The sequence below is a fragment of the Triturus cristatus genome, chromosome 12 (assembly GCF_964204655.1).
Source record: "Triturus cristatus chromosome 12, aTriCri1.1, whole genome shotgun sequence".
Taxonomy (NCBI): Eukaryota; Metazoa; Chordata; class Amphibia; order Caudata; family Salamandridae; genus Triturus; species Triturus cristatus.
Genome location: NC_140595.1, coordinates 731,640,965 through 731,655,222, shown reverse-complemented (window position 1 = coordinate 731,655,222; position 14,258 = coordinate 731,640,965). Strand labels below are relative to the sequence as shown.

The 14,258-nt window shown below is 46.2% G+C and overlaps 1 protein-coding gene across 2 annotated transcripts in view; it reads left to right on the top strand.

Annotated features, from left to right (window-relative positions):
• Positions 1 to 12,803, top strand: part of GPC2 (glypican 2) — a 177,096-nt gene extending 164,293 nt beyond the window's left edge. For both annotated transcript variants that reach the window (XM_085640132.1, XM_085640131.1), the window contains exons 8-10: positions 7,109 to 7,245; positions 8,424 to 8,602; positions 10,786 to 12,803. In XM_085640132.1, the coding sequence (XP_085496258.1) occupies positions 7,109 to 7,245; positions 8,424 to 8,602; positions 10,786 to 11,006 (537 nt within the window). In that variant the 3' untranslated portion in view covers positions 11,007 to 12,803. The remainder of the gene's footprint in view (positions 1 to 7,108; positions 7,246 to 8,423; positions 8,603 to 10,785) is intronic.
• The last annotated feature ends 1,455 nt before the right edge of the window (positions 12,804 to 14,258 follow it).

Here is a 14,258-nt window from a genome sequence, read left to right as displayed (position 1 = left end):
TATTTCAATGAGGATATAGTCTAAAATCGACGTTTGCCCCGCTCTGTTAAAGGTGGTTAGTCCGGGGCGGTCAGATTTAAATCTGCCATTGCAGGCCCTCAGGGATAGAGAAAAGGTAAGAGCAAGGATTTGTAACACTAGTGGGGTCCAAACTTTAACCATAGGAGTCAAAGGCTCAGGGATATTCCAGTGTGTGTCTTCCGCCGCTGGGTCATCTAAATCCAGCAGGCTTAGTGGCTCATATTGGCAGTTAAAATCGCCACCCACTATCATAGAATATTCAGAATCCAAAGTCAAAATAAAATCATTCAAATGTAATATGACCTTGGATTCCCGTCCACCCGGAGAGGGTCTAGAATAGACATTCAGAAGAGCTAGATGTTTATTTCCGGGCAGATCTAATAAAACACATTGGATATCATCTGAGCCCGTTTGGAGCTGCCTTGCTATAACACCCAGGTGAATTGCGACCCAGGTGCTAAGGCCTCCAGAAGGTCTCCCCCTACCAGTTGAAAGTGCAAAAATGTCATAAGAAACAAAACCCGCCCGTTGATAATTTTCAAGAGCCCATGCCTCCTGCAGTAGACAGATATCGAAGGTATCTATGAAATTGCCCCACTCTTCACAAATCAATTTATTCTTTAAACCCGCTACATTCCAAGAAATGAGATTGATATCAAACTTGGGCTCTCCTTTAGTGGTCAGGTCACTTGGGGAAGTACTTTCCCCACCCAAACTTTCCTGGTCATGTTCAGACTCCGGCCCACTCAGCAATGTCGATACAGGTGGATCTTCTAGTAATACAGTGTGATATTCCGAAGGTAGATCTTCTTTGACATTTGGACAAAACAATAGATCAGATGACACGGGCTGTGAAAGATTATTCCCCCTATCCTTAGGGCCAACCTTGGTATTATGTGGCACTTTCTGGTCTCCGGCCAAGATGGTAACAACACTGGGGCCCAAATGTCAATCCGCCTGATCCAGAACACTGTACCTATTGCTGTGATGGAATGATTCAAGATTAGGTGGGCAAAATTGGTTATAGATTTGAGTTCCAATGGTTGGATGGAGAGGAAAACCAACCTGTGTCTTTCCCAAGCCATCCGCCCAACCCCCCCAGGGAGCTTCACACCCAGGGAAAGAGGGACCCAGGTAAAAATAAGTAAGTGGGAGGGCTTTTATAGTTGATTCAGAACTACCAAAACTGCGTGACTGCATGTTACAGATATATCTGGCTATTCTGGAATCTCTAAAATTGATAACAACGCAGTCACCCTGTATGTCTTTGGTTCTAGGTCCTACCCAATCTAACCGTCTTGCAAAGAGTATTTCGCTCCTGCAATGGTTGGGAAGGGGTTTGTGGCAGTTGAGCCAATATATACACTTATTTTTAAGTTTACTAAAGTCCTCCCTTGTACCGTGAGTTAGAGTCGGAACCCCCGTTAGGACCACCACATATGGAGCTGATTCAGGAGGCAGATCCAAACAAGGTAACTTAGATGTAACTGAAGTTTCTGAGTTTGGATGCCTGGGTATGTTTTGGGGGGAGTCAAACTTCCTCGAATCTACTGGAGGATTAGCAATTACATGTTTCTTCTTGCTCATTGTGTTCTCTGGTGGGGCCCGTGGAGTTGGGCTGTACGATGCTATTTGGGCAGTGGTTCCCGGTCTGTCGCACTGCAGGGTGGATTGGTCTATTAAATCTAACCGTGTGTTAATTGATTTAGGGGCAATGCCATTTGACCCTACTGTATCTTCGATAAATAAGACAGAGTCAGTATTAGGACCCTCCCCTTCACTTAACTCATTGACCCCCGGTAGAGCAGCAAACAATAATTCAAATTTAGAAAGTTTTTTTTCAATTGAATCAAGTCTGCTGCGCAAAGGGAGGCAAGTAGCAGTAAATAACTGTTCCATTTTGGTCCAGAATTCTCCTCCAATTTCCAAACCCAATGCACACTCAGTACTTTGTGTCACCAGGTGGACAGAATCTGTATTAGCTGCAAAATCTGAACTTCCTGGTTTTGTCCGTTTTGATATTTTCGATCTTTTGCTGGGCAAGACTGTGCCTCTCCGCTTGCGTCTAACAACCTACTCTGTCGTTTTAACGCTAGGTTCCTCTATGCGGATTGGCAAGCCAGATCTAGTTGTTCCAACATTAGTTACGGATATGGAGGGATCTTGGCCGTTAAGGTCACCATGTCCGATTGAACTGCGGGCAATGGAATTTACAGCTATGGGTAGGCTGCTTTGGGTATTAGAGACTAGGGCTTGACTGGTAATGCAGTGATTTATAGGTGACTTCGCTAAAGCAATGTTGCCCAATGAAGACCGTTTTGTAAAATCTTGGTCAAGCGAGAGCCTTTTTTCCGTTAGCTCAATTTCCCTTTGTAAAACAGAGGAAGCCCTAGTGATGAAGTTATCCAATGTACCAACAACTCCTGACCCAGTAAGAGACTTCCTCCCCTTCCCCAAACCTGCAGCAGCCATAACCACTGTTCCTATGGTGTGGGCAAACAGACACACACAGGATTTCTAACGGCCTTACAAACAGTTGCTAAAGGTATACAATATGTGACAAACCTTCAATAACAGAGTTCACCGGATATGGTCCCACAAACCCAAACAGCCGAGAGTAGTACCCCGTCCCGCCCTCTGCCGTGCTCGGACGGGCTCAGACGGGCCCGCCCTTAGCCCGGACTTCGCCCCGGTCTACGCCCCGCACGCGTCCCGCTTACGCGATACTACGTGTGAGTTAAATAGACAGGGGGAGGAACCGGGAAGAGGAACCAGGTGCGGCAGGTTAGTATCACAAAGGCACCCTGGTCCTCGCAGTCCCGATGTTGATAGGCTTAGGATTCAGCCTTCGTTTCCTCCGTGTTACACCCAGGAGCAGTGAGGCGTCGTCAGCAGCAGCAGCCACAATGAGAATCCTCTGTAAAATGAATGCCCAGCCGGTGTCAGTCAGAAGCGAGCCTACGAGCGGCACCCGCGAAGCGGAGGCCGCGAGGCGTGAAGAAGCTAACGGAGGTGGAGCCGGGAAGAGGAACCAGGTGCGGCAGGTTAGTATCACAAAGGCACCCTGGTCCTCGCAGTCCCGATGTTGATAGGCTTAGGATTCAGCCTTCGTTTCCTCCGTGTTACCCCCAGGAGCAGTGAGGCGTCGTCAGCAGCAGCAGCCACAATGAGAATCCTCTGTAAAATGAATGCCCAGCCGGTGTCAGTCAGAAGCGAGCCTACGAGCGGCTCCCGCGAAGCGGGGGCCGCGAGGCGTGAAGAAGCTAACGGAGGTGGAGCGGGGAAGAGGAACCAGGTGCGGCAGGTTAGTATCACAAAGGCACCCTGGTCGTCGCAGTCCCGATGTTGATAGGCTTAGGATTCAGCCTTCGTTTCCTCCGTGTTACCCCCAGGAGCAGTGAGGCGTCGTCAGCAGAAAGGTTTATGAATACCAACAAACTCATAGGTTTGTGGTTGTTGACCAACTTTACAAGGCAAAAGTCCGCTCTTCACCTCTGGCAGCAGATTTGTTGAGGCATAGTTTTACACCATCCTGGTTTAACACTGTGAATAATTCCTGTTAAGAATGTAAATGCATGGTTTGTGAACTGACCCTCCTATATCATGCACAAATAGTTTTGTGACTGAGGCCATTTTCGACTTAGAACTTGCATCTTATCTGTAGGTTCCCTTCAACTACTTGAGTGTGATCTGCTTTGTGAATTTGAGCCTGGTCCCTGTGAATTTACTCCACTCTGGTTTTAATTCTACATTCATCATGAGTTTATCATCATATAGTTCTAGTTTGTAGGAAGGTGGATATCAGACTATGGTTACCCCCAACTTTTTGCCTAGTGTCTAGCTGGTTTTTCGACTTAGTTGGCCTGAGATCCTGCCATTCAGGGTCTCAGGCTGTCTGCTCTCTCTTTAAAATGGACTCCATGTACCCTAGGTACATTCCCAATTGGTAAGGATCACCTTATTGGACCCTGTACAGTGTACCCTAGGTACCCAGGGCATAGGTGTACCCTAGGCCTCCCAGGGGTTGCAGCATGTATTATGCCACCCCTGGTCTGGCCTTCCAATCAGACACAACTGGCTGATCACCCAGCTGGGGCAAGGTCGTGTAATCACCCCTTGCTTAGATATAGTATACCTATATCTACCCTTATATATAGACACATGTGTACCTATCAGTCACTCCTATGGCAGGCCTTAACAATCCTGGAGGCAGAGTGCTTGGTAACATGTGAGATGGTGCTCTAGCATGAGCTGAGCCTGTCTGCAGCTTTCGGAACCATGTCCTTATAGCTGTTCTATGATATAGCCTACCATATACTCTTAAAGTACCTTATAATCTTAAACGGTTATGGTAACTATGGTTTGGCTTTATCAAAACATGTCGTGTAAGGTGTCTAACACTTTGGAATAATACCCCCATACCATTTCTGGTGATGAGGATATTATTCCCCCCTTCTAGAGGGAGAGACATGTTAAAATCCTACTTTGCTGTTTAACTCTAACCAAAGCCTCAGCATCACAAAATGGATGCTGCTGCCACAGACACGAGTCTGACCTCCTGCTGCTGGGAGTGATCCCGGCAAGGGAGGCTTGGACAATAGGTTTCCTGCTTGGGGAGGTGCTAGCACCTCCCCAGACAGACTTTAGTGTACTGGGGCAGGGAGGGCTGAAAGGAATGAGACATGCCTGGGGCACACAAGGTGTCCCATGCATAGTCCAGTTCAAACCGGTGCTGGGGCACTCCAGCCCCAGTCCTGGCGCGAAACTGGACAAAGGGAAGGGGGTGTAACCACCCCCCTCCCAGGTCCCACCCATAAGGCGTGACCTAGCAGGTAACCCAGCCCCCCAGATTAGTATAAGAGTGGTAGCTGGGCACCAGGAGATTAGATTATCCTGAACCTGCAACTTGAACAGAAACTCTGGACCTTCGACATTCGACGAAAGAAGAAGACTGAAGAATCTCCCTTGTGGCCAAGGAGTGGCTACCCTGTGCAAACAGGCACCATCAAGAGACTACCCTTTGCTTTGCTGAAGTTCTACGAGGGACCGACTGCAGAGCCCGACCAGAGCCTTGACTTCCAGACTTCTCCGACCCTGATCCACATCCACAGCCGAGCTGAGATCCGTTGAGGCGACGAGAGACGTGGGACCGGCTACCTGGGAAAAGTGGCAAGTATCTTCCAGCGCAGCTTCTGAGGCACCCTCGAAGTTGTGCACCGGGGATTGAGAAGCCCCAACCCCAAGCACCATCTGCACCGAAGATCAGCCCCCCACACTCCACGAGTCCTGCGTGGGGCCCTTCTGCATTTTCCTGCTTGCCGCGTCTGTCCGGTTGCTTGCCCGTTGGCTAGCGGCCTTTGTGACAACACATCCTGAAATCTTCACTGCTGGTTTGGCTCCTCCAGACTGGCTCCCGCTTCCTTGCAAAAGAGAAGCACCCCAGACCTTCCTGGTCTGCACCAGAAGCAAGTCCTCCGTTCTTCGTGGGTTCCGCTTGCCAAGACTTGGTGAGTCCTAGTTCGACTTCGACGCCGCCGACAGCAAGAGCCTTCGTGGGACAGCTCGCCTCCTGGTCCTGGTCGTCCTCGACGTCTCCTGGTACCCGTGGCTGCAGCGACAAGCTTCACCTTTCACCTGCAATCTTCACGACATCGCCTGGTTCCTTCCTGGTTCCACGTGGTCACTGGCTAGTGACCTTGACTCTGTCCCTTCTGCTTGCAGGTATCCTCTCTTCTGGATCCCAGCCTTGGGATCCACCGGACACTCTTCACTGACTGCCTGTCAGCAACTTTCCTTCAGGCATCCATAGAAGTCCACGACGAAACCCGACGCAAGTTCACACCTATGCACCCGCAGCCCGTGGGCTAGGTAACTTGGGTACTTCGGTGCTCACAAGGGTAGTGACTATCCTAGGGTCTAGTTTCCGAGTCTCGACTCCCTAGCTGCTTCAGGAGTGTCCTTAAACTGTTAATTTCTACTTGCTAGTAATTCTATCGACTTTTACGCATTACGCGTGAGTGTTTCCACTCTGCACCTGAATCCCGTGGGCCTCCCACTTCCTAACTGTTGCTAGTGTAGTGTAGCCCCAGTGATTCCCTAGGCCTAGGCCTAACTATTTCCGTGACAGTGGTCCTTATACCACTTCTTTAGTATATGGTTTGCGTGGCCTCTAGGGCCTAACTGTATTACTTACCTGTGTGACTTAATGTATGCTTGAATAAGACTGTGTTGTACTTACCTCTAATCTCATAAAGAGTGCTGAGGGTTTGACTAGAATAAATACACTTTATTTTATATATATATCTGTTGTGGTGTCCTTTCATTTGGTATTCAAGGGATTATATATGGTATCACAGCTGGCTTCACATGCCATTCAGAGTTTAGCCTAAGACTGCTCTTGTCCATGCTACCACTAGGATAGCTGGTCTATAAGGTTGACTTTACAACCAATCACCATAAGGGTTGTTTGGACTGATATAAGGTGTACACTAGAACTAGTGACATCATACATCAGGCCAACTTCTCACATAGTTCACTTTTCTAGTGTGTATGCTAACTCTTGCAAGAGTCAAGCAATCTTGATAATGCGTAGCCAACATCTTCCTGTGGATTACCATTTTGGCTGGGTCAGCCTCACTCTTGTGGCTTTCTGTTGTTCGTGTCTTTTTGTTTTGTTAATCTTCCTATATCCAGGGAGTCAATCAGAGTAGCAGTTTTTGCCTCTCGTGTCTTTCTCCTGCTTTGTAATAAGATTATTGCCTTTGTTGTGAACCACTTTTTTATATAGTTGCTTTAAAATCCTCCTAAAATCTCAAGGAAGTACTAGTAAGTACAAGTTGCACACCTTAGTGACTATTATGCTGATAGCCATTCGTCCACCTTTCTCTAAAAGTTACATTCGCCTCCCTCATCCGAGTAATCTTTGTTAAAGAGGACATACTTGGTATAAAAGACACAGTGCTTCAAAGGTTAACTTCGTTTATGTTGATAAGAAACGTGCCCTTGTAAGCTTGCCCAAGTATTGACATGCTACAAATGCCCCGATTTGGACCATCAGTGTATATATCTCTGCCGCTTTCTTTCTCAGATCACAGACGTCAAGGAGAAGCTGAAGCTCATGAAGCGCTTCTGGGTAACACTTCCACACACACTCTGCAGCGATGACAAGGTGGCAGCCGATGTGACTAATGAAGACAAGTGCTGGAATGGTCAGGCCCGGGGCAGGTAACAGCAATGGAAAAGCGAAAGAGGAGATTGGGAGGTGTCCACTGCTGGGACACATAATGGTGGGGGGTGATTGAGGATCAAAGACAAGTCAGTAGATCCAGTTAAACTAAGACAACAAACGAGACATGGTAAGGATAGAAAAATAAGTTGCAACAAATTCACAGGGCAGATTAAATGAAATGAAACGCCCGAGGGCGTCTTGGCGCAAGCATAACACGGAAGAATAAAGATTATGAGCCCGGCTAGAAACCTATAGATAAAAAAGCTTCGTTTGGAGATTCTTTCTAAAAACAGACAGGGATGGAATGGTCTTTAAGTGAAGAGGTAGGGCATTCCACCGTTTAGTTGTGCCGTAAATAAATAAAAAAACACCCCCTCCCAGTAAACTTGTTTAAAATTGAGCCTGCTGAAGAGGATCAAAGTGGCTCAAAGGAGTGTATCTAACAATTTATTTTTAAAGTAGTCAGGACCTTCTTCATATAAGGCTTTATAGACAATTCAAAGCGCCTTAAAGTCTATTCTCTTACTGGCAGCCAATGGAGCTCCAATAATGCGTTAGAGACTGAATTGTGTCAGGGTATACCACGCAATAAATGTGCCGTCGAAGTCTGCAAGATCTGTAACTTATGGAGGAGCTATTTCTTTAGATTGATGTACAGACCTTGCAGTAATCTATTTTGGACAGGTGAAGTGCGGTTACTACTAATTTCCTCAGCTCCAGTGGAATATAAGGCAAAATCTTTTCAGAATTTTTAGTGTCAAAAAGGCACTATAAGTGATTGCATTTATCGGTTTGTTAAAAGACAGATAGTTATCAAATGTCAACCCCAGATTTTTCGCCTTTGTTACGGGGGTCGAAACCGATCCAAGATCAGCTGGCCACCAATCAGGGGACCAGAATGAGGCCCATTTTTCCAGTAGTAGTAAACCACAGCAGCATTGTCTTGTGGATGGATAGATGTCGGAATGCAGGGAAGTATGGGCTAGGTGGATGAGATTGGCTGGAAATTCGGAAGTTACAAGAATGCTGAATTCTACCTTTGTATTGCTGAATGCCTGTGTTGAACAGTTTGATTGGGCCTACCAGTCCCAAACTCCGGAATCATGAGCTTCACATCTAGTTTTCACTTTATCTTACTGTTTCTCTCATTTGCTCTCTCTCATGTCTCTGCCAGGTATCTGCCAGACGTGACTGGGGATGGGCTGGTGAACCAGATAAACAACCCTGAGGTGGAAGTGAACATTGAACAGTTGGACGTCCGCACTCGCCAGCAGATAATGCAACTGCGCATTACCACCAACCGTTTACGCAGCGCCTACAGTGGCAACGATGTGGACTTTCAGGATGGAGCCTGTGAGTGCTTAAGCCGGCTACTGTAGTCAAACATTCCAGTCTTTCCCTATCATAAATGCAGACTGTTCCCTACTTATTACTGACAACCTGAAGTTGTACATTTGTCCAATGGATGGTTGCAGTTCCTATAGTGTGAGAGAAAAAATGACTAGCTGCAGGTAAGCTGTCAATAAGGGGGAAAGTCTCCGAAGGTAGGGTGAGTGTGCAGAGTGAGGAGAGGGTACTCCTAGTGATGTTCCTGTGTGCCCTCACACACCCTCGCGGATGTATAGCATCATCATTGGGCACGGTTGCTCCTCGTGGGGGTGGCGCTGCAGTCCCTCACGGGCCCTTGGTTAGGGGCTCTCTGATGGAGTTCTTTTAAGGAGTTGCCGCATTTGTGAGTGAGGGTATGTGGGTCGAAATGTGCTAGTGAGTGCGAATTTTAAAAATGAAACAGGGAACTAAAACCTTTTAATCATAAGTTCCCTGGTCCAACCTAAAAATACTCGGGGATGGAGATGCACTGTAGTGCTGTTCAGAGAGGGGACAAGACAAAATAAAAGTCCCACTTCTCTCGACCCGATTAGTGTGTTAACAAAAGTGATTTAATGACAAGGTCAACATGTTTCGCGCTATAAAACGGTCCCTAGTGGATCCTAAAGCGCTTCGTCAGGACCGGGAAGGTGTGTTAGAGAATGGGATTCGGGTAAAGACTGCCCATAACCCCACTTACTACCTAGGTCTGGTATGCTTGACAGTTAATGTCCAGGATCCGTCGTTATACGTCAATCCCGTTCACAGCCCTCTCCTCCTTGATGATGGGCTCCGTCAGCAATGCCGCGGAGTAAGGAATTCTGTACGCCTTACGTCTCGGGGAACCTACCCGTGCGGTGCAACCGCACGGGTAGGTTCCCCGAGACGTAAGGCGTACAGAATTCCTTACTCCGCGGCATTGCTGACGGAGCCCATCATCAAGGAGGAGAGGGCTGTGAACGGGATTGACGTATAACGACGGATCCTGGACATTAACTGTCAAGCATACCAGACCTAGGTAGTAAGTGGGGTTATGGGCAGTCTTTACCCGAATCCCATTCTCTAACACACCTTCCCGGTCCTGACGAAGCGCTTTAGGATCCACTAGGGACCGTTTTATAGCGCGAAACATGTTGACCTTGTCATTAAATCACTTTTGTTAACACACTAATCGGGTCGAGAGAAGTGGGACTTTTATTTTGTCTTGTCCCCTCTCTGAACAGCACTACAGTGCATCTCCATCCCCGAGTATTTTTAGGTTGGACCAGGGAACTTATGATTAAAAGGTTTTAGTTCCCTGTTTCATTTTTAAAATTCGCACTCACTAGCACATTTCGACCCACATACCCTCACTCACAAATGCGGCAACTCCTTAAAAGAACTCCATCAGAGAGCCCCTAACCAAGGGCCCGTGAGGGACTGCAGCGCCACCCCCACGAGGAGCAACCGTGCCCAATGATGATGCTATACATCCGCGAGGGTGTGTGAGGGCACACAGGAACATCACTAGGAGTACCCTCTCCTCACTCTGCACACTCACCCTACCTTCGGAGACTTTCCCCCTTATTGACAGCTTACCTGCAGCTAGTCATTTTTTCTCTCACACTATAGTAACTGCAACCATCCATTGGACAAATGTATAACTTTTTAGGAGCTTTGGTTCAGGACCTTTTTCTATAGCTCCAAGTCCCTCCTCCTTGTTGATATTGTATAACCTGAAGTTGTACACAAATATCACAATGAACATAAGAGTGTGACTACACCCCTTTCCATAGCATTCAGTACAAGACCAGTGCTGTCACATGCAGGATTGCAATGCAAGCTTCCCTCTCTGACAACAAGATTGAAGCACATTTGGTAACAGTGAAATCTTCTGTCATGCATAGAATGACTAAAACATGAGTAGAGCCACTGCAAGCACAGAAGGTGCAATGTGTCTGACCGGCATCGCTTTGGGATAGGTGCGAGTCTGTTTGTATTTGTCGAAACCAAAAAAGTCTATTGAGCACCTCAGAGATTGGTTGTGCAGTAAGCAGCATAATGATTTGTCTGATGCTCCAGTAGGTACTGCAGTTGGCAGCTCAGTGACTGAATGCACAGTGCAGTGCAGAAAGAAGCTATGCATTGCTTTGTGGACTTTATAATGAATGACCGATTTCTTTTCACAGATGACGATGGCAGTGGTGGATCTGGCGGTGGTGAGCGTTACATCGAAGACCGGCCCTTGGGACCAAAGCCGGGTGTCCGGCAAGACGAGGGCCGCACTACACGCAAAGAGCGACCGGCAAAGGGCAATCGGCAAAACCAAGCTAACTCTGGCGTCGCCGTGGAGATTTCCCCTATGTTAATGCTCATGGGGCTCCTCCTGCTCACCTGGTGCTGGCGGTAGCCCCTGGTATCTGCCCCACAGGGAGACGGCAAGCTCGCCAAACGGTACAATGGCGGAGGACCATTTCTTTCAGCACTGTCCATTGGGGCCATCTCCAACAAGACCTCACCAGACTCGAGAATGGACTTAGTCGGATTTTCCTTTCTCCTGCCTCAGATGCCTCTCCAGTTGGAAACATTGCTTCCTTATCCCTTGTATCCTGGACCTTCCTTTATTTAAATGGTATAAAGCTTACAGAGCCTGTGTCTCGAGGGCTTTGCCACAATATCCTGTATATCGGCTGGAGAGGCCCATTCAGAAATCAGAGCACATGAGCAACGTACGTTATAGTGACACTACCCTGCCCGCAGACCTTGGACGGCACCTGGGGCGTCTCAGTTTGCAAGAAAGTGGCTTTGGGGTCTGAACTTTGAGAATGATGGAGGCGGGATGGTGTTTAACGATTGTTGGCTTGGGCAGTGCGAATGTTTACCATGGTCAACGAGTGCCTGGTGCACCTTGGACTCTTCTCGGCCACCTCAGTCAGGATTCTTTTTCAGTATTCTGGGCTTATATTTGAGATTGTCCCCCATTTAAGCAGGAACAGGGAGCATACTACAAGAATGTGTCTGTTCCATAGATGGGTTTGGGATGCTTCTTTTAAAGGGGGGTGGAGGGGGGGGGGGGGTTGGGACTCACTTCTGCTGAATCAGGGCTGTGCCCAGCTTGGCTTAGTGTCTTATACCAGGAGTTGGGCGGGATGTTTCTTATATTAGTGCATCTTATGTCTTCCAGTAATGTTAAGAAAGGAGTGCAGAGAGACTGTTTTGGGGAGAGGCTGTGAAAACATTGTTGGCCCTGTAGTCATCCAAACAATCCATGAGATCAAAGGGAAGTTTATTCCCAGCAGTTAGTTCCCCAGTATCTCCCTTTAAATCCAGTAGCCACATTAGGGAGAGGTACTTATAGTAGTAGTTTCCCAACCCTCTTTGTCAGTATTGCCCTTAAAACCAGTTGGGGTCACTCGGCAGGTCATTATCCCGCCACCTCCCTCAGTATTACAAGCCCAAGGGCTGGACCATGCAGGATGTGTCCCATTATTTCTATAAGAGGCGGTTTCACACATGGGGGACCCTTAAGAGATACACTGTCTGCCATCAACCCCACTATGCCCAATCACAGACCCATGAGGGTGACTCTTGGGAGATCACCGTCTCTATTAGTGGCCCCAGTATAGCAAGATCCATGGAAGTGAAACTTGATAGACCATTTCACATCCATGTATCACAGTGTTGCCATTAACATTAGTTATTGACATTTGGTTGATCAATTCATTGCAGTCTCATGCATCATCTCCTGTATAGTTAGTTACTGATTCATTGGGAGATCCCATCACATTCATCGTCTCCAGAATTTCATTTAGAACCAAAGGAGACCCTCAGTACATCACATTACAGCCTCCTCGCCTCCAGTGTTTCCCGTGTTCTTTTGCTCTGTGTCTGCACGTGTATCTCCAACATTGCTTTCTTCTGCACTAGACAGAAATGCAGCAGGTCTTCTCTGTTGTGTTCTTTATCTGTTCCCTCTGTTGCTTGTTATGTCACCTCACTGCTCTTAATACTTTTTCAGCACAGCGTCTCCCTCAGTCTTTCTCTCTCTCTGTTTCTCTCCTTAGACTTTCTAAGTAGCACAATGTAATGTCTCTTTCTCTAGTAGGTTCTGTTTTTATTTGAATAATTGAAATTTGGCCATGGGTCAGTGTGCGTTTGTGTTTTTTTAAATACACAATAAATAAAGATTAATTTATTGATTTTGAAACATCTTCCCTTGTGTTTTTTTGTCGAAAACGTTTCCTAAAAGTACACTTCACAGACAACACATAAACACATCATTAAGATACATCCCACGTTAATTCCAAGTCCAGTCCTAATCAATCTAAGGACAAAGAACAAAAATAATTGACTCTTTGAGATTATGAAGCATTTAGTAGTGCATGTGCCCCACTACTGTGGAGACAAAACACAGCAAGTAGGTCTCGCCTTTGGCAACTGTTGAATATATCACCTAATTTGGGGACAACCAAACCTTAGGCCCTGCGCACTCACCTGCGAAACTAGTTACCCCTCTGGCTTAAAACATTTATAACAATGAATACTTGAGCATGGGGTTTAATGCTAAATTCTGCACAACCAACAATACATTTCATGTAGCATGATGATTCATTAATTCATCAATGGCTGACAAATCAAAGTCTTTATACGCAAGGAAAATTCATCAGATCAATACTCATCAAAACCAAAATTAACAAAGCTCCAGATTCTATTTGTCTCTTCAGACAGTATTGGTAGTGAAGTCCATTTTTCTTAGAAAATAGATGAAATATTCTAAGGCAAAACAGCACAAGAACAGCCAACACGCATTTCGCACTAACACTACTGCTTCTTCAGGGCTGTAAGATAACAGAATAACATCTTGAGTTGTGCACCTCTACTATTCTCAATGAATAAAACAACACATTAGACTAATAAATGACATAATAGTGAAATTCAAGAAGCCATATAAAAGTGAATGTCAGTACAACACTATGCAACGACACAACATTTATGCATGTTTGTCAATATAAACCCAAAGAAAAGCCTCTTGAAATAGAATTAGAGGAAAGAGAGAAATGAAGGGAACGTTTTAAAGTGAAAATTTATACTATCGTCTTACCTAGAGGAAAGTTTTTATCTGTATATAATTTCTAAACCTCTGATAAGATTAGATTTGATAACTAGCTTGGCTGGAGGGACATGGGGTTCTTGATGCTATCTGTAGTGTCACCGACAACAGATAATCACAAGAAAACTGCAAGACCTCTATAGAGTCAAACACAAAAAAGCGATAATCTTCAGGTTTAATATTTCTAAATTCCAACATCCTAAATTCCCTCTTACCTATTAGTCAGCATTTTTCATCACACAACTATAAATCATTCCAAATTCTCTCAAAAGCCTCTCCAAAATTAGTTACCAGCAGTTAGGTTTATCAGCATGTAACGTCTCAGAATCCATCATCCATAGTATCTAAAGCAAACAAAAGAAAGCCTAACAATGAAATTCATGAAAGCCTCACCAAAAAACATACCACATCAACAGAGGAAAAAAGCATTTATGTTATCAACATATTGACATTTTGTAATTGTGCTGTTCGAGGCATATGAGCTGTAGATCGCATACTGTTGCATAGATCGCCATCTGGTGTTGGGCTCGGATGTTTGCACTTTGTTGTTGT